The 20,733-nt window shown below is 31.9% G+C and overlaps 2 protein-coding genes across 3 annotated transcripts in view; both read right to left on the reverse strand.

Annotated features, from left to right (window-relative positions):
* The window catches only part of LOC135128356 (heterogeneous nuclear ribonucleoprotein C), a 673,355-nt gene that overhangs the window by 457,775 nt on the left and 194,847 nt on the right, over nucleotides 1–20,733 (reverse strand). The window lies entirely within an intron of this gene.
* Nucleotides 6,978–11,618, reverse strand: LOC135128187 (uncharacterized). Its single transcript, XM_064055081.1, has 5 exons — nucleotides 11,580–11,618; nucleotides 11,450–11,508; nucleotides 10,229–10,451; nucleotides 9,833–10,177; nucleotides 6,978–7,184 (listed from the first exon to the last, which is right to left on the reverse strand). Exons 1-5 carry the CDS (start codon nucleotides 11,616–11,618, stop codon nucleotides 6,978–6,980), a joined length of 873 nt encoding a protein of 290 aa, XP_063911151.1.

Raw genomic sequence — 20,733 nt, forward strand, 5'->3', positions numbered from 1 at the left:
AAACTGTTGGTGGGGTGATTAACCAAATTCTGGTTAGCGGTTTCCGGTGGTATCGGAGGATATCTGTCTAATATAAATCGACATGACAGCAGACAGACAGACAAAAATGGGAAACCTATTTTTTTCGTATCCTAGGGGTCATGAAACGCCGAGAAAACATGAAAGTAGTCATTTACCTGATGGATCATAATTCATACGATAGTGAACACACCAGGTTGAAGAACAAATGAACAGAAGACACTTGGCATAAAATTAAGTATGAAGTAATATGGAAAGATTAAATAATAAATTAGGGAAACACAAAGGAAAGACTTCTTGCATGAAAATTTAAGTAGGTCGAACGTGGTAAGCTTGGTACAAAGAAGTCGAAGTAGTAGACGAAATTACATTTTTAATAATAGGAATAGTTATTATAATAATGAATTAAGGAGAACTTCTATATGAAAACGGAAATAAAACAAAATAGTTGAGGTTGAGGGATTAACAAAAATGTAAGCAGACGAAGATTGATAAAATTCTCCCAAACACTTCTCGGAAACAGTATGCCACTAAAGGTAAAGAAACACACACTGAAGCAAGAAACAAAGAGAGCATAAAACAGCAAAAAAAGATTACCTGAAATAATAATATATATTTTTTTAATAGAACACACTGTATATTTTTACATATTCCCATTGGCCCCTTTCTAGGGCTTAAAACCGTAATTTAATTTTGAAATTCCGATGCGATGTTGCCACGTTATACCAATTTTCTTGAATTTTATACTAATCCAAAAGTTGAAAAAAAATTACAATAAGGTGATTTTTAAAATCTGTATGACAATTTTTCGTGCAATGATAAACAAAGGTGTGCGCTTTGTTGAGGTTTCAATTAAACTAATGCTTAATATACAGGGTGTTTATAAAAAAAGTAAAATATTACAATTTTCAATTATTGATATTTTTATTTTGTTACTGTGTCTTATTCTTTTTTATTTTCTTACTTTTTTGTTAAGTATTTTCCATATTTAAAATTACTGAGTTTTATACTTTTTGGAAATACACACCGACATATTGAAAGAAAGATACCAAAGAATAAAGTAAGATGCAATAATGAACTATAGTGTGTTCTATTTTAAGATCCTAATGTTTCAAAATTTTTTTTTTTTTTGAAAGACACTCTAAATAAAATTTAATTCAATTGATACCATAATAAATTACGTAGTTTTGTTCACCTATCCACAAAATATTGTTAACACTGAAAGTAAGCTATGAAAAATGTTGCTTCTCCGGTGGGAATTGAACCTCACGTTTACCGCTTGCCGGGTGGGTGCCCTTACCACTAGACTACGGAGGAACTTATCTTTCTCCGCTTACCAACGTGTTAATGTGCCGCCACAACACATACTATGGTGATTTTTTTTGGTCGAAGGTTCTTTTTTGAAAAATTATACTCCTAAAATTATTTGGGTTTCTGTTTTCTGATAACCTCTATAAAGTTAAAACCAGTGGCATAAATAACACTCCGCAGCTTTTCTGACTTGAATTTTTTGATTAAAATTCCGTGAGTTTACAATTTTTCGATTCTCTAATTTTTCATTTCTTCAGATTTTCGATTTGCATTTTGCGTTTCGGTTTTTTAATTTTCTTTATTTTGTCTGTTTTTCGATCTTCCGATTTTTTTTCTATTTCAATTTTTTCAATTTCCGTTTCTGCAATTTTACGATTTGTAACTTTTCAATTTTCCAACTTTCGAAAGCCTCTGTTTCTAGATTATGCAATTTTTTGATCACCAGTTTCACGAGTTTCTAATTTTTTATTTTTCAATTTTTCGGTTTTTCATTGCCCTTATTTTGTAATTTTTCTTTTCATAAGGTGAAATTTTCTTTTTGTAATTTTTGAATTTCTCCATATTCAATTTTTCAATTTACCGATCTTTATTGTTACAGTGTTTCGACTTTGTAATTTTGAGGATTCTATAATCCTTCAGTTTAATTTTTGGATTTTCCAGTTTTTAGATTCGGCTCGTTTTATCTTCTTTCCATTTATCAATTCGTTAATTTTTTCGATTTTTAGTTTTTCAACGTTTCTTCAGTTTTTCGCTTTGCAATTTTCCGATTTTCCACCATTCAGATTTTTCAAATTCTAGTATTTTCAGTTTTTCCTTTTTCAATTTTTTACAGTTTTTTAGTTTTTCGTTTAATTTTTGAATTTTTCAATTTTTTATTCAATTTTTCGAATCAAAAGACGGAAAAATTTGCAAAATTGTAAAACTGAAAAAACAAAAATGAAAAAACAATAATGAATAAACAAAGATGTAAACATAAAAAAGCATAAAACGAACATTTTGAAAAAACTTAATATTGGAAATCAAGAACATGAAAAATTGAAAAATAAAAAATTGAAAAGCCAAAAGATTAAAAATTGAGAGACTTAAAAATCGAAATAAATTGATCAAAGGTTATTCCAACAAGTTCTGAAATACAGTACAACTGAATACAGATTTTTCAAAAAATTGTAATATTTGATTTTCGAATTTCATTTTTTTGTGATAAGTGATTGAGTCGTTCTCGATTTATATTCTCGTTTCTCCATTTATTAATTTTTGGAGTCACTCTGTATAACAATTCTAAAAACTATGAATGCATTGATAAACCACAACTATTGATATATATATTTTGCATATTTCAGAGAGAATTTTGAGATGACGTAATTGATTTTTTAGGAAGGGACAAACAAATACATTTCAATTAACGATTTACCATTATTACGATGACCTTAAAACGTTTGAAAGATTTCAGAGAATTCGGCTTTGCTGTTAAATTGCAAAATGTTGTTAGATAATTTTGATATTTTCCAAACCTCTGGATGTTTAGGGCCAAAATAAACACGGATTCATACCCCACATAGACCTTATTTTATAAAATTAAAAACAAATTTACTATTGTAAATTTTGGAGGTAACGTCATCCCATTGGGAACGATTGGCCAAATCTTAGTTAGCGTTTTACCATCTACATGACTGTCTTAATATACATACAAAATTTGACAACAATCGGTCCAGTACTTTCAGAGATTATCTGGGTAATAAAAATCGGAACAGACAGACAGACGACAGACAGACGGAAACAAGAGACACCCGTTTCGTACACCAGGGGGCATGAAACGTCAAGAAAAAATGAAAGTGGCAAGTCACCCGATTCGACTCGATTACTTCCACTTCCATAGCCTATGCTCAGGAAGCAATAAACTATGTTTATAAATCCTATAACGCCAATCAGGCTATGTAAAAATATATAAGCTATTCCATAAAAAAAAAACTATGTATATATTGGGCCTCAAAAACAAAATAGTTTGTATAGTTGAAAATAATTTTAGAGTGTGGTACTTAAAGAACTATTTACATATATAACTTTTTTTCTGTCTCTAGTGATTAATAAGATAATGAGATATCGAGGACGGGGCCCTTAGTGATTTCAAAGTAAATACATATAGACAATTATAACGGTACATCACACAGATAAAAAATTAGTTTGAAAAAAATTTAAAAAAGTTAAAAGATAATTACGTGGAAAAGCCACACGACGGTGAATTTAAAATTAATGCCCGGATTGAGTGAAAAGAAAGCCGATGTATCGAAAAATACAAATAGTCAAAACAAACTTCAGAAAATAAAGGGATCAATGTATACGGAAAAATATTTCTAAAAGAAGTAGAAACTGAAGAACTGAAGAAGTTCAAAAGTTCAATTTGGACGATTTAAAAAATAACAATAATAATTAATAACAGACCAAAAAATAGCAAAAGGCAGTAACTGCAATGACACATGTGTGAGAGTTAGGACAAAAACGGTACAATGAAAATTTTGAGAAAAAACAAAAACTAAAAGAAGGAAATTATGGTAGAATTAAGAAACAAAAGTAGAGCGTAGACATTACAAAAATGGCTAGATGGAGAACGTATATTTCCATTTATGATTACCTATTAAAAAAAAAGTTAAACTGCTTTAATCATAAAACAATGCTCGAAATTCATCTGCCACCAGTACACGTAGGCTGGCACCTGAATTTCCATTAAGTTAAAATTAAACGATTAAAAAAAGAAATCCATGAGTTTAATTCCGTGGGCATAAAGCAACAAAGCAGTAAAATATTAAACATCTTCGAACAGAAGGCAGCTTAATCTTTATAGCTCCATTAGCTCAAGTAAAATTCTTCGCTTCGCAGTTTCACACAGGTGGGAGTGACCAGCTGTGCAAAACAGCGAAAACAGGTGGTAACACCCTCGTCAAGATGTCGAAAAAAAGCGAAAGAATCTGTGAAAATGGACGTTATCACGCAACGAAAATATAAAAACACAAAAATCGTTGTTGTGATAACATAATCACGAAATATCTCCTAAAACTAGATCGTTATCTAAACAATAACAAGCTCCGAGCGTGTTAAATTGTAACTATATCACAAACACCCTCCGGCCGAAAACAATTAACCCCAAAATCAACTACCACGTATGCAAATCCCTCGAATAAAATATACAAGCATTTTATCGATCATAAACGCGGAAATAAAATAAGATTCTAAAAAAACACATTTACACACTGGCGCTGTCAATAAAATCTGACGTTCCACTTTTATTCGTACATCTGTTGTGGGGGGATTTAAGGTGTCACAATAAAAGTTCGCAAAGTCGGGGTGTTGTCGGCGAGGAAAGCGCTATGCAAGCAGATGTGTGAGAATTTAATTATTCTAATAGCGAAGAAATTAGTGCCCGGAATTGTCTTGGAGTGAACGTAAAAATGAGATGCAAAATTCTCGAATTATGCTAATTGTAGAACAAGAAAGGAGACCTAGATGTAAGCCCTCTTAATTAGAAAAATTAAAATACGGTGCAGTGCTCATTTGCAGCTGTAAACACCTTGCAAGGGATAATTATATGTTCTTGTTTTGCTTGCACTGCAACAGTTCGTTAGATTTATAGTGCTGGTTAAGGCACGGAATTTTAAAATCCCCAGACGAATAAATTCCTTCAGACTTCAGAATCAACTGATGCATGAACGATATCGCACACGCAAAATGAACGTCCATTTTAAGTAATTAAAGTGGTTTATATTTTGTAATGGTTTATTTAAAAAACGAGACATTTTTAAATCGCTCGGTTGTGGCTCGAGTAGCAAAATAGACGCCAAATCAATCATTTGAAAATTTCCCCTATAAATTCGATAAACAATGCTGCAGGCTTTACCTATTTCTGCGTTTACGTAAGAACATATTGAATAAATAAATCCTGGGAATGTATTGATCGGAGTATTACCTCAAGTTTAAACACATATTTTTGGTAAATGTGACTTCAACGCATAAATAGGTGAAATATACGGACTTTTATTTATCTGATTTTTAAACAGTGAATTAATACGTCAAGGATTGGGGAAAATCGTGTTTGCCGCTAAGACTACGACGCTAAAAACGCACATATCATCCACGATCTATTTTAATAAAAGCAGATCTAACAGTAATAAGGACTGTCTTAGACAGATAATCACAAAAATAAGCTAACTGTCTTCGGTGACGTTGAAAGAGAAACTAATCGGGTCCAGATGTGCAGTGGGAAAACATTCTCAGTCAGAAAGAGGAAGTGGGAAGAGATACAAATCGCAAAATTAAACTGTTTTAGTTCTTTAAGGAACTGCATTAAATGTATATTAAGTCTTCCATTAATCAGAGTTTAGAATGAATGGGAAAGGCTATTAAGATCAATTTTGTCAAATAGAGTAGATATCCATTGTTTTCACATTTGTTATAAGTTTGATAATTTTTTCTCACTAATTTCTGTTTAAAGCTACGTATTCTAACACAGGAAATTTATATTTTTTCATTATTTTTCTGTCTATTGGCTATCACCTCTCGTTTATATCTATTCATTCTCAATCTAAAAGTTGACGAGGTTTAACCACACATTAACATTGATTTAAAAGTTACCCAGGGGTTCATATAGAGTATTGTTGAGACAAAAACAGTCAAAAAAATTGTCTATGAGCCGCCGATAGAGATGTTGAAATTCTATAAACGCCATTGTTTTTAGCTTGAAGGGGGAAGCGTAATTTAGTACAGTGCAAATATGGGGAGGGAAGTCCTGTCGAAATAACCATAATAGTAATAATAATAACCTCCAACCAAAAACAGAGGTGTTACAGAATTTCAATTTCTCTATCCTTTTTCAAGACATTAGGTAGCGGAGTTTTATCTGGAACATGCTCTATAGTTTATTTTTAAGTCAATTTGGTCTTTATTTTTTCAAATGTTGTGTAGTTGTCTATAATAAACCTAAAGTGTAATCGATAACAGTTGACAAAGCGACATGATACAATTTAACCTCACTTGCGTTTTTCGTTACGATTTCTGAGCTATTTAAAAAAACAGCGCCAACGTGATAACTCTTTCAATTTTTTGGACACCCATTACGTCGTTCTTAACTTAAATTTTTAGCAGTAGAGAGAATTCGAAGTAAGTTATACATGGTGATTTCGAAATATATGCAATAATTTTAATCACGGCATTACGTGACGTAGTAGTGTGGAAATATAGAAAAAACAAATTAAAAATCGAATGAACCACCCTCGATACGAGGTCACTTATCCACCTTGTAAACAGAGGTGGAAAAACGTTCGAATAAAAACGATGTAAACACTTTCAGTTTCAATTAAAAGTAAAACCGACTTTTTGCTACTTATCATTCGTTCGTTCATGCATTCATTCATCGTTGAAGGTCAGTGCGAAAGATTTTTGGTCATGCTTCATGGTGATCGACTTTTGATTCTGATGGATGTTTTAGAACAAAAATAAGAGCAATTTAGAATGCTGCTACCTTTTTACAATAAATGTTAAAAATGTTGTCCTTGACTAGCAGTACACAAAACCACCGGAATGGACAATCAGAGGGCTCCAAACCTTGCACTTTTTGAACATGGAACGGATGTGGTCTTGTTCTTTTAATGTAAGATGCACTACAAGCTGTGAAACTCCAACTTCAGCTGCAAGTCGGCGAGTGCTGAGTCAGGTTCCAAAATTTGTTCTTCAGCTTGCAGTATTCTTTCTGTCCTATCACGGACACGATTGTGAGTTTGAGGTTGAAGGTAGCATGATCTCGGAGATGCTGTACCACTGATGCAAATGTTCGTGCATACAATAAAGGAGTACCATATCGACACACTCTGAATGGGAAAAATGCGCCATAAACCAACTCCCGACCGTTCGATGCAAGCAACGGATCATGACTGGCCGTTTTCGTGTTTTTGCGCGTTGCGACTTATCAGTCGCTTTTTTTGGTCCTTAATCCGAATCGTTCTGTGTAATTGATCGAAAGAAGTAGGCGTGTATAACAATTTATATTTAATGTCAAATAATTTTTTCTAGACACTGCTACCATTTAGGGCCGTGAATTTTACACAGTGACATAATCGTATTGTGAGCTATTCCCCATTCTTTTGCATATATTTCGAAATCACTGTGTATAATACTGATCAGTATTTAAAATGTTAAATAGTTTCTATAACAGTTGTTATTTTGAGTTTTATCTTTGGATCTTCTTTTTCCATCATTTTCTGTATTGCATATTCTTCTTCCCTTTCTTCTTATTCTTGCATTGAAATCGTCGTTTACAATTATGTAATCATTATCATTTGTTTCTATTTTGGCATATTCATGCTATACTGGGTGTCTGCACACAATTACTTCTCACATTTTGGTGGAGTTATAATGATTTTAGAATTGATTCTTTTGATACCTTTAACAAGTAAACAACACATTCATTATTACAATAACTAGAAATAAAACTTTTAGTTAATATTTCTCTCTCCATTAGTTAGAAAGATATGGTTGTATTGTTTTTATAATAATTTGAAAAAATTCCATTTGACAACAATGTTTACCTACAAAGCAAAAATCAGTTAAGCAGTTAAAAAAGTTTTCAAAACCTTACGTTAAAAATGTTCGCAGTTAATTTTAGGTCAATTACTGATGTTTTATTTTCGGATAAATTTAAAGGAATCTGGCGTTTTGTTGCTGGATGAATCTGAAAAAATCTTTTGAGCTTTTAGTGTTTTATTTTTACGAATCTGAAAAACTCTTGAGTGTCGCAATGTTTGCGTACCCAGGGTGTATTATGTTGGGAGCCCATGAAGATTTTTTTTTAAATTATTTAAAACAGTTTTGGGAGATTTTCGTGTTCCATTTTTAGAAAATTCAGACCTGACCTGTTTTTCAATTAATTTTGAGACCCCGTTTTTTTTTTAAATTTAAAACAATCTTGAAGTTCTAGGTATTCCTGTTTGGAAAGAATTTGAAAGTGCTTTGGAGCTTCCAGTGTTTTTTATTATAATAATTTAATTAAATTTCTTACAGGGTACGGTAAGCCGCCCACCCACCTTCTATTTTCTTAGAGAATATGTCATTTGCCAAAATCAGTCTTAACAGGTTCTAGCCCCACCCACCCGTCCTCTGTTTTCTTAGAGGGATTGTGTCATTTGCCAAAATCGGTCTTATCTTAGCAGGTACTAGCCCCGCCCACCCGCCCTCTCTTTTCTTAGAAGGTACATATATCATTTGCCAAAATCAGTCTTATCTTGGCATGTATTAGCCCCGCCCACCCACCCGCTCTTTTCCTAGAAGGTATGTCATTTGCCAAAATCAGTTTTATTTTATTATCTTAACAAGTACTGATGATTAACTTTTACAAAAAACGATCAAAATTTGGAAACATTGCGAGCTTACTCACATGCCCAAGGTAGGAATTTGGAACACCGCTAGTGCTTAGTTGGTTCTGTTTCAATGGATTTATTTGTCGTTTATGTTTTTGTTTAAAATTTATAAATGTCTTATTAAATGTTTTCATTTTGGTCTATTTGTTAATGAAAAATAACAGCTTGTTTTATTAATAATAATGCACCACGATTAATGACTACTGGTTGTTACGGTTAATGTCCTAAAAAAAATAAAAGGTGGATTTTAGTCACCATCCTTACTAAGAAATCAGAAAGTCGGAACTTTACTTTTATAAAATTACGTTTTTTTCTTAATCTACATGATAAAGAATTTTTATTATTATCTTTTAGTAGTATTTTAGTAAAATAAGACTGATTTTGCAAACCAGTTACCCTGTAAGAAAGGTGAGGGTGGGTGGGCGGGGTTATAATAATAATAACTTTATTCAGCCGTTACATAGAAACACTACATTTGGCATCGTTCCACACAAAAACATGTATACAATATTCTACAGAAATAACAAGTAGGTATATCACAATTAGACACATGTAGACAACAAATACAAACAGATAAATCGAACTTAGAATACATGGTCGCGAAACTCTTTGACACTGTAGAAAGCATTTGACAGGAGAAACTGCTTCATATAATTTTTAAAGTAGTTAGTATTCGAATTTCTAATACTTAGGGGAAGTTTATTGTATAAGCTAACATCAAGCGAATTTTTTTTAGACTTTTGGAGTCTGAATTTTGTGGTCCTAATTTCATGGGCAGAACGAGTATTGTGACTATGAATTTGATTCTGAAAAGTATATTCTGATATATGATTATGAATTTCATTCACACAATGTAAAATGTAAGTGCAAGGTAGCGTCATAATCCTATGCTCTATAAAGTAAGGACGGCAGTGTTCTCGACAATTAAGTCCACACATAACACGCAAGGCCCGTTTTTGCAAGCGGAAAACAATTAAGGAGTCTGAAGCGTTTCCCCAAAAAATTACACCATAGGTTAAAATAGAATGGAATAGTGCAAAATATGTATTGCGAACCACCTTAAAACTGACACATTGTTTTAATTTCCTCAATAGAAAAATCACTGATGACAGTTTCTTGCAAATAGAATCAATCTGACTAGTCCATCTAAGACTGGAGTCAATTTCAAGTCCCAGTAGCCTGAAGCTCGTACTGTCATAAGTAGCATTGCTAGAGGTAAATAGAGCCTGTTGCGTTTTCTGTTGGTTCAACTTTAAATAATTTGAATTGAACCACACTTCAGCATTCTTAACTGCTTCCGTCACCTTTTCAGTAGCTAAATTTGAAACACTATTACTACATGTCAGAGTAGTGTCGTCTGCAAAGAGCACACAGTCCGCCTTGTCCTTTATATAGTAGTAAAAATCATTGGTGTAGATTATGAATAGTAGGGGTCCCAGTACTGACCCCTGTGGAACCCCGTGTAGGACAGTCTTAAGATCAGACTGTATGTTATTTACTCTGATACACTGTCGTCTGTTAGTCAAGTACGAAGTGAGTAATTGCAATGATAATCCCCTGATGCCGTATAGCTCTAATTTGGCAAGAAGAGTTTGATGGTTCACACAATCAAAGGCCTTACTCAGGTCGCATAATGCTACCGCTGCTGATCTACTCTTTTCGAGAGAGTCAGTTATGAGTGTTAACAAATGTGATAAGGCAGAAATGGTTGATTTGCCACATCTAAAGCCAAATTGAAATTTATTAATAATGTTAAACCTGTCAAAGTAGTTCTGCAATCTAACTTTGAGTAATGTTTCAAAGATTTTCCCAAAAACAGGTATGATACTGATGGGTCTATAATTATTTACATTCTCAACATTTCCATACTTATGAATAGGAACGACCCTACTGATTTTAAAAGAGTCCGGAAATATTCCTTGATCGATACACTGATTCAGGAAGGCCGTGAAGGGCACAATAAAAGTATGCATAGTTAATCTAACAATTTGGATATTAATGTTATATATATCATAACTATTGGTGCTCTTAAGATGTCTTATAGTATCACATACTTCTCCCTCAGAGATTGATAGTAGTCCAAAAGAGTTGGAAGGAGTCGGAGTATTGCCCATCAAATGAAGAGGATTCTTAGCTTTTACAGGACGTTGAGATACTAGACGTTCCGCAATTTCAGCGAAGTACATATTAAAATCATCAGGTTAGTACCTGCTAAGATATTACTGATTTTGGCAAATGAGATACCCTCTAAGAAAACAGAGGGCGGGTGGGTGGGGCTATAACCTATTAAAAAAAAAAACGAATCTGCCGTACATAACGTACTGAAGAGTTAATCCGCCATCTTCCAGACACTCGATATATTGTTCCGATGTGCCATTTGTTTCGTTTTGTTATGACGGTTCATATCCTTATTCTTCACTGCACTTTAATTCTTTCCTTGTTTTACTCCCATTACTGTTCGTCTTTTAATTATTCCTTTCTTCTTTTCTCTTTTTGCCCCTGACATATCCTCGGCATTTTTTCTTTCATCTCTTCCCACACTTTTACCTCTATTGATGTTTCTACTAAACCTAGATACTTCCAAAAGTCATCTTCGTTATTCTTCGGTCTTGTGACATTCCAAAAAAGGATTTTCGTTCTCTTTCTGCTCTACTGTTTTTGTAGCTATGCCCCTGTTTTCATTGTATTCTTCTTTTTTCCCTTATTCTTATTCCTCTCACTTTGCTTGTCCATCTTTTTTACTAAGGTCGTTTTTTCGGGTTTTCTTTTTCATCCGCTGCTAGATTTTGACCCTAAATCATTAAGATAGGATATGTTTCCATCTATCTTTAGCTCTTCTTTTCTTCTTGCCCAAGTTCCTTTGGTGATCTTCCACCATATTGTCTTCATTTTTGTTTCCTATTTTACCCAAAACTTTCCTGCATTTGTAGTTAATTTGGATTCAATTCTCGTTATCGTTCTTGTATTCCATGTATTCTTCTTTCTCATCTCCTTTTCGAGAATTTCTAGATTCTCCTCTTGCAGGTTCTCCTCTTGCAGGTTTCCTTTTTTCTGAAATTCTTCCTCCCATTATCTTCCTGTTTTGTCGCTTAATTTTCACTAGTTCCCCCTGTATATGATCTTATTTTTACTTTATTCTGGTATTTATATTGTTTATTTATTTCCTCTAGTTTCCCCATAATCTCGATCGTTGACCGTTTTATAACTGAACTTAATTAAATTGCAAATTTCCCTACTAACTAGAAAAAATTCGTCCTCTATTTTCTCAGAGGGTAAGAAGTTTGTCAAAATCAGTCTTATCAGAGCAAGTAATAGCCCCGCCCACCCACCCCTATTTTTCCAGGGTATATGTCATCTGCCAAAATAAGCTTTATCTTAGAAAGTACTCGCAAGTCTTACCCTCTAAGAAAATAAAGGGCGGGTGGGTGGGGCTAGTACTTGGTAAGAAATGACTGATTTTGGCAGATGACATATCCTCTGAGAAAACATAGGGTGGGTGGGCGGGGCTAGTACTTGTTAAGATAAAACTAATTTTGCCCCTGTTAATCTTGTAAAAAGTTGTGAAATTTAAAGGTATTAAATTGCAAATTTCCCTACTAACGATTAAAAATCCCGTCCTCTATTTTCTCAGAGGGTAAGAAGTTTGTCAAAATCAGTCTTATCAGAACAAGTACTAGCCCCGCCCACCCACCCATATTTTCTCAGGATATATGTCATCTGCCAAAATAAGCTTTATCTTAGAAAGTACTCGCAAGTCTTACCCTCTAAGAAAATAAAGGGCGGGTGGGTGGGGGTAGTACTTGGTAAGAAATGACTGATTTTGGCAGATGACATATCCTCTGAGAAAACATAGGGTGGGTGGGCGGGGCTAGTACTTGCTCACATAAGTCTTATTTCGGCAAATGAGATCCTTTGAGAAAATACGCGGCGGGTGGGCAGGCCTAGTACTTGTTAAGATAAAACTAATTCTGTCCCTATTAATCTTGTAAAAACCTGTGAAATTTATAAGTATTAAATTGCAAATTTCCCCAGTAACGATTAAAAATCCCGTCCTCTATTTTCTCACGGAGTAAGAAGTTTGCCAAAATCAGTCTTATCAGAGCAAGTACTAAATTTGGTTTTACGCTTTTTCGCTTTGCTATCCAGGGCCGGATCCCCGAAGGGAATACAGAACATGTAAAAAAATTAAATTACTAATTCAGTTTAATATAAAAGATCTTTTTTTGAAATTCAATGCACTAGCCTCAGCTCCTGTTTGACTACAATACTGTAAAAAACTAAGGCCATAAATATAAATAATGAGACTATTAAAGCTATTAATGTTACATAAATTTGCCTATCTCGATAAATGTATCATAAATTTCTCCATTCAGAATATTATACATATAATTCACTCTATAATTATATGTACATTGTGGAAGGGACAACAGTAAACACGTAGCAAAATTTCTCCGCCATCGCGAAAATACCTGATTCATCTAGTTACAAAATATAACAGCCTAACAAGGAAATAAAACAAAAATACAAAAACTCAATTTTATCTTCTTTCGGCACTATAAAAAATATTTTTAACCTATAGTTCTGTGAGTACTATCAACACAAGTCACCTTAAATAATTTGTGTGGATACTATTCTAGCCATTTGAACTATTTGTGTCGAATATAATAATATTCGTAACATAATTACATCAGTTTTCTTTACATATTTTCCACTTTTCAAACCCACGTAACTGAATATAAAAGATCGTCGTCTCTTTCAAAACAGCCTCAGCCTCCCGCGTTCACAAGAGCAAAGAACAAAAACACCCCGTTAATTAACAAGTTTTGTGCAACATTCCCATTGTCCCGTCTTGACTAACGTCTTCATTACGAGTGTGAGAATGTGCTAACACCTGAGGCACGTTATCTTCAAAGATTTAATAGCTCATAAAAGAACGTCTGGCTGAAATGCAAATCTCGACGTGACGTTCTTTCAGACATGAGACGTTCTTGGTCCAAATAGATTTTCGGGAAAAATAGTCTATTTTTGGACACTAACTTCACAAAATTAATTTTTTTCCTATGGAGACGTTAAAGTGGAGAAAATTGCTTCCACCTTCATTTATTTTTTTACGGTCAATAAACTTCAGAAGTCATCTTTAAATTATGCAGCTACTCCTAACCATTTTCAGGAAATAAAAAAAAATACGCGTCCAGTGTTTTTCACTAATTCGGTGCCGTTATAAGTATTTTTATTTGATGAATTTAGCTTTACTGATATGATTAGCCGCTGCATTATTTAACTAGCAGCAGATGTTACTTGGCTACAATTTAAAATAAATTATGTAGTTGTAAAAGCAGGTAATAGTTAAATAATGCCGTTTAGCAATTTGTAGTTTCGACTGAATTTATTCGACACCGGCCATCATCATTTGGCGAAGCTTCCGTTTGACTTTATTAGACGCTCTTTCATTTCAGGTAAATGCGGCAGCTGTGGAGCACTGCGGCCAACTTTCCGGATAAATCCCAAATTAAGAACTCCATAACTCCAATTAAAACTAAGTGGAGATGAATCAGCATCGAATGGTATCCATAAATTTTCGGTTGAAAAATAAACGAATGCACAAGTCGACGGAAATTGCGCTTTTCCTGTGATCGATGAGAGTAAGATGTTTATTCGCTCTGCTGCATTTTCTTTGCACTGGATTATGAAGCAATTATGACGGTACCAAACAACCGCTTTAATTAAAGCGCACTCTGTTTTATTCTCGAAAAATCTAGACCAGGCTGAATCGGGTTTACAGAAGTTGCTCTGGAATGACAAAGGATGTCGAAGTTTCTTCAGTCCTGCCTTTTTCATAATTCACTGTTATAAAACATAAACAAAAGTATAGGCCTCCCCCTACTTGAAAGTTTTGAGATTAATATTTTCGGGTTATTAGATTCTGCTCACGGAGCGGCAAATGGGGAGAGATATTCGAAAAAAATTGACAGAAACGAAAGGGAGAAAATATGTCCTGTCAGTGGCGGCGCTTTAGAACTTTCGTCTGAAAAAAAAGGAGACAGTTTTTTTCATATTTTGCTTTCCGACTGATGGGTGGTATAATAGGGCCAACTCAATGACGTTTGTCCGTTGTTCTTTACTTCAACAGTAACAACCAGAAATTATTTTTGTTCTGTCTTCAATGTCATGCTTTATCTATTTTATTTCAGAAAGGACAAACGTTTATTTGAATAATTTCACAGATTTTTTTAGGTTTTCAGCGACACGAATTGTGTCACGTAAGCAATAATCTTGAAATATGGTCAATGAATCCAACTTCAAATTCTCAAAGTTAATTTAGGTCAGTTGCTCTAAAAACAAGGTATAAATACCATCGTCAAATAATTTTCCGTGAATATCCATTATATGTCCAATTCACAATTTGTTTGGCCAAGATTTTGCCTTTAACATGTGATTTTGAGATAGTCTTTGAAAACGACAAGCACTAAATTTCTTTTATTATTTTATTGTTTGAGTGTTCACAAAATAGTTTTTCCTTTCCTAAGCATTTTTCCAGTTATCATATTTGGTCTTTTTATTTATTTATATTCAGATCTAACACTCTAGCTTTTAAAGAAAACACAAAAAAAATAGCAAATTATTATATCCTTCTCTAACGAGACGAGTTTGTACTCAAGTAAGTTTTCTCGTTTAACGAACACTGATTTCGTTATTTTTCGCAATTTCGTAGTGGATTTGTCATTTATCACACATTGTGTTGAAGTGTCTAAGGTTTCGCTTTATTGTCTCCTAAGTGATGTTAACACATAACATATAAAAACATTTTGTTTTGTACGCCTGACAAGTAATTACCCAAATTACAGACAAACCTAACTTGTTTACGTAAAGTTAGTTAGACAGATCTAAAGTGTATTCTTAGACACACAAGTGCTTAATTCGAATGTATACTAGGTTACATAACAACATTTTCGGATAAATAAATACGATCTGGAAAAAGGTAAACTGAATATTTCTAAACCGAAAAATGATCAAAATTTACGATTTTTCAGTTTGATTTACTCCAAATGGAAAATTCAAGGCAATTTTTTTCAACAAGTGCTAAATGCGCAAACATTATCAACTTTTATACCATTCAGTTTTTGGAATCATAGTAGTTATTATGCACAGGATAAATGTGATAATTTGGTAAAGAAGAACTGCTGAAAAGTGTAGCCGTGGAAACTGGTGTGAAAAAAACCCTAGAAGTCATACTCGTAATCGGAAAATATTCCTAAGTATTAATTTTGAGTTATTCTTTTTCCCCAATTTCCGCTTTTGATAATTGTGTTTCACAGAGGTTTGTTATTTTTCAATTTTTCATGTTATTTTTGCCACATCGTCTACTCCAGCTAGAAAATTTGTTTAAAATTAGGCCGCATGATTTTTAATGTGTATGAAACTGGTCGAAGGTTATTTTAACAAAACTTCGCTCGCCCCTGGAGGGACTACAGTCCAACAAATCCCGCTTATTTGAAAAATATACAAATTTTTGGGATTTTTGTTTTCTGATAAGATAACCTACAGAAAGTTAAAACCAGTTTTTCAGTTTTTTGTTTCTTAGGTTTTTCGATTTTTCAGGTCTAAATTTTTCAGGTTTTCAATTTTGCAACGTTTGAATTTTTAAACGTTTAGTAGATTTTGCAATTTGTTGATTTAAAATCTCTCGAGTTTTCAATTTTAATTTTTCAATTTTTCGGTTTTTCAATTTTTCATTTCTTGAGTTTTTTGATTTGCAATTTTTCGTTTCGGTTTATATTATTTTAATTTTTTCAATTTTTCGTTTTGCAATTTTTCGATTTTCAATATTTCAATGTTTAATTATAATTTTTTAAAATGTTTTATTCTTTCAATTTTTGAATTTCTGGATATTGAATTTTTCAATTTTTTGATCTTTCAGTGTTACAGTTTCTCGATTGCTTCTTTGATCTTACAATTTTTGGGTTTTCAATTTTTCGATTGGATCCGTTTGAATTTTTTTCGATTTTTAATTTTGTCAATTTTTAGTTTTTTTTTTCTTTAGTTCTTCGATTTGCAATTTTCCGATTTTCGACTTTCTTGATTTTGCAATTTCTTGTTTTGCAATTTTTAATTTTTCAATTTTATGATTCTGTAATTTTTCACTTCTACAAATTTTCGATTTTTCAATGTTCCGATTTTATAATCTTTGTTTTTTCACATTTTTGTTTCTACAATTTTTCGATTTTCCAATTTTTGGATATTCACGAGTTCTCAATTTTTAATTTTTCAATTTTTCGATCTTTCGATTTTTCAGCTCTTCAGTTTTTCGATTTGCAATTTTTCGTTTTTGTTTTCTTTATTTTTTCAATTTTTCGATTTTTCAATGATTTTATATATGTGTAATTTTTTCCATGAAAATGTTTTCAATTTTTGGATTTATCAGTTTTTCGATTTGCAATTTTCCGGTTTTCAATATATCGGTTTATTAAATTTTTTGATTTTTCGAAATTTTCGTTTTTTCAATTGTAGATTTTTCAGTTTCTCGATTTTTCAGATTTTCGTTTCTTCAGTTTTTGCTTTGTAATCTTTCTAATTTTCATTTTAAATACTTAATATCTAATAAATTATAAGTTTTAAATTTTTCGATTTTTAATTTTTGAATTTCTCGTTATTCAATTTTACCATGTTCTGATCTTTCAGTGTTACCGTTTTTCGACTACAGTTTTGACGATTCTAGGTATAATTTTTCGATTTTACAATTTTTGGGTTTTTAATTTTTCGTTTAGATCCCTTTTCCCTTCTTTCCAATTTTTATATTCATTAAATTTTTTTCGATTTTCCATTGTCTCGATTTTGCAATTTCTTGTTTCTCAATTTTTAATTCTTCAATTTTTCCATTCTGTAATTTTTTATTTCTACTATTTTTCGATTTTCCAAATTTTGGATGTACACAAGTTCTCAATTTTTTATTTCTTCAGTTTGCATTCTTTCGTTTCTTCGTATATTTTCTTTATTTTTTCAATTTCACCGTTTTTCATGTTTTGGATTTTTCAATTTTTAGATTTGCAATTTTTCGGTTTTCAATATTTCGGTTTTTCAACTTTTAAATTTTTAAAATTTTTCATTTTTTCAGTTTTAGATTTTTCAGCTACTCAATTTTTCGGTTTTTCGTTTCTTCAATTTTTGGTGTGTAATCATTCTAATTTTCATTTTAAATATGTAACATCTAATAATTATAATTTTAAAAATTTTCCAGTTTTTCTTTTTCATCATTTTAGAATTTTTCGATTTTTAATTTTTGAATTTCTCGATATTTAATTTACAATTTTTGGTTTTTCAATTCTTCGATTCGATTTGTTTTTTCTTCTTCCCAATTTTTCAGTTCATTAATTTTTTCGATTTTTAGTATTTCATTTCGTTGGTTCTTCGATTTACAGTTTTTCCATGCGATTTTTCAACTTGTCCAGTCAAAAAAATGGAAAAATTGCAAATTGAAAAAATATAAAACGCAAACTTTGAAAAATCTGTATTTTGGAAAGCAAGAATTTGAATAATTGAAGAAACGAAAAATTGGAAATACTGCAAAATCAAAGTATTGAAAATTAAAGAAATCGCAAAATCGGATAATTGGGAAATCCAAAGCCTACAAAATTGGAAAATTGAGGAACTGAAAAATCAAAGATTCAAAAATTTGAAAAATTGAAAAACGAAAAATTATTAAAACGAAAGAAACATAACAGCAACAATAAAGGAAATGAAACAACGAAAAATTGTGCTACAAAATCGAGAAAACGAAAACTAAAAAATCGGGGAAATAAAAAATAAGCAAGAATTTGAAAAATTGCGGAAATGATTACAGGAAAAATCGGAAAACCAAAAAATTAAGGAACTAAAAAACCAAAAAATGAAAAATTGTAATATCGGAAAACTGCAAAATTGACAAATTTTAAAATTAGAAAATCGAGGAACTGAGAAATTGGAGATTGAGCATTTGAAAAATTTGAAAAATGAAAAATTATAAAATCGAAAGAAACAAAAGCTAAAATAAAGGAAATAAAAAAGCGAAAAATTGTGAAATGAAAAATGATCAAGAATTTGAACAATTGCAGAAATGAAAAATTGAAAAACCGAAAGAATAAAAATTGAAAACCTTGAAAATCAAAGTACAATACAAGATCGAAAAAACGAAATACTGTATAATCAAAATATTGAAAATAAAAAAAATCGGAAAATCGGATGAATGAGAGATCCAATAAATGCGAAATGGAACAATTTAAAAATTGGAAAATAGAGGAACTGAAAACTCGAAGATTGAAAATTTGAAAAATTGAAAAAACGAAAAATTATGAAATCGAAAGAAACAAAAGCAAAAATAAAATAAATGAAAAAAGGGAAACATTGTGAAATAAAATCGAGAAAATGAAAACTAAAAAATCTGAAAAATGAAAAATAATCAAAAATCTGAAAAATTAAATCTGAAAAAGTGAAAAGTTGTAATATCGGAAAATTGCAAAATTGCAAAATTGCAAAATTGTAAAATTGAAACTTCAACTGGAAATCAAAAACTTGAAAAATTGAAGAAACAAAAAATTGAAAACTTGAAAGCTTAAAATTTGACAAAACTTAAAGATCGAAAATGTGCAAAATCGAAAACGCGAAATATATTAAATTCAAAATGTTGAAGTTAAATGAAAACAGAAAATCGGGTAATTGAGGAATCAAAAATTGAAAATTAAGGAAGTCGATAAATTGAAGAATTGAAAATATATTTTGCATATTTCAGAGAAGATTTATTCGGCAAAACTTCGTCATAAATTCTTTGAAATAGGCTAATCGAATAAATTTTGATGAATGATTTACCATGATTACTTTAGCCATAAAGTAGGTTTCAGAGCTTTCGGTTTTGCAATTTCTAAGTTAAATTGCAATTAAATCTGGACCTCTAGGGTAAAAATCCACCACGGATTCAAAAACCATAAGAAATTATTTTTCTAAAGAAGTCGAAAAACTTAGATCAATGTTGTAAACAAATTTCCTGTTATGGATTACTCATTCTATAACCCACTTTTTGTGTGGTTAGTGGTTCAACGTTAGTTTGCTCCTGAACAACGTAGATTAGAACCTCAATCAAAGTGTTTAGAATAGGATGTCTATAGAAAAGGAAAGTCTAGACAAAGATGTCTAGACTACCAAAGAAGGAAATTAAAGTTTCTTAACAAACACAAATTAATTAGAAACACAAAGCAACTTATTTTACGTCGGTATAAAGGAAGCTTGATGCAGAGCAGTCAAGGAGTAATAGTTGCTGAAAAAGCAGGAACTAAATTGTTAGAGGAATTTGTAAACATAATTAGTGGGGCTACTTCAAGAGAATCAAACTAAAATATCATTTTGATTCAATAACAAACAGAATTGTATTATTTTGTTATTATTAACGAAAACAAGAGAAGACAAATTTGTTCATGTATAAAAAATTCAAAAATCGTAATTAACTTTTCAATTATCTACTCACTCGTGCACTAATCGAATAAAATTGTGGCTAATTAGAGTTACTTGTCTTCTGTGCGGTCTACCCTAATTAAAACTTGACGTACACTCTAGATATCATCTTTCAACACGTGTAAAGTTCTCCGTTCATGCCCCGCTAAAAATACCCCGACTCCAGTTCTTGACCAGTTGACATAACATCTGCGAGCTATTTTTACAAATGTCACTATAAGTCTTTTTCAGGTGCGCCCACGCGGTCCTCTGAAATATGAAGATAGCTGAAAAATGATGATCAGTTTTTTCAACCGAGCGGAACGAAGCCTGATTTATATTTAGTCGTTAAATGGCGCACAAGCGCATTAGATTGATTAAGGTGTGTAAAACTAATTATTACCGAACGTTCGCACTAAATTAATTTAGCCCAAGCTGGGATATTTTTGTCGGACAATTTTCGCACAATCATCCGCCCGCTCGACTAATTTATTTAAATCTTTTTTCTGGCGCTCTCTTCCTGTCTCTCTTGCATAATCAAAATGAA

The sequence above is a fragment of the Zophobas morio genome, unplaced genomic scaffold, assembly GCF_036711695.1.
Source record: "Zophobas morio isolate AGI-343-1 ecotype UQ-CSIRO unplaced genomic scaffold, CSIRO_AGI_Zmor_V1 ptg000012l, whole genome shotgun sequence".
Classification (NCBI taxonomy): Eukaryota; Metazoa; Arthropoda; class Insecta; order Coleoptera; family Tenebrionidae; genus Zophobas; species Zophobas morio.

What these genes read in the sequence shown, in the direction of transcription:
- LOC135128187 (XM_064055081.1), bottom strand. Translation starts at nt 11,618, where the DNA reads ATGAAGACAATATGGTGGAAGATCACCAAAGGAACTTGG. An exon ending in AAAAAAGATGGACAAGCAAA is followed by an intron (nt 10,452 to 11,449) that starts GTGAGAGGAATA and finishes ATTTGGCTTTAG; the next exon opens with ATGTGGCAAATCAACCATTT. An exon ending in TTTGCAAGAAACTGTCATCA is followed by an intron (nt 7,185 to 9,832) that starts GTGATTTTTCTA and finishes TTTCCCATTCAG; the next exon opens with AGTGTGTCGATATGGTACTC.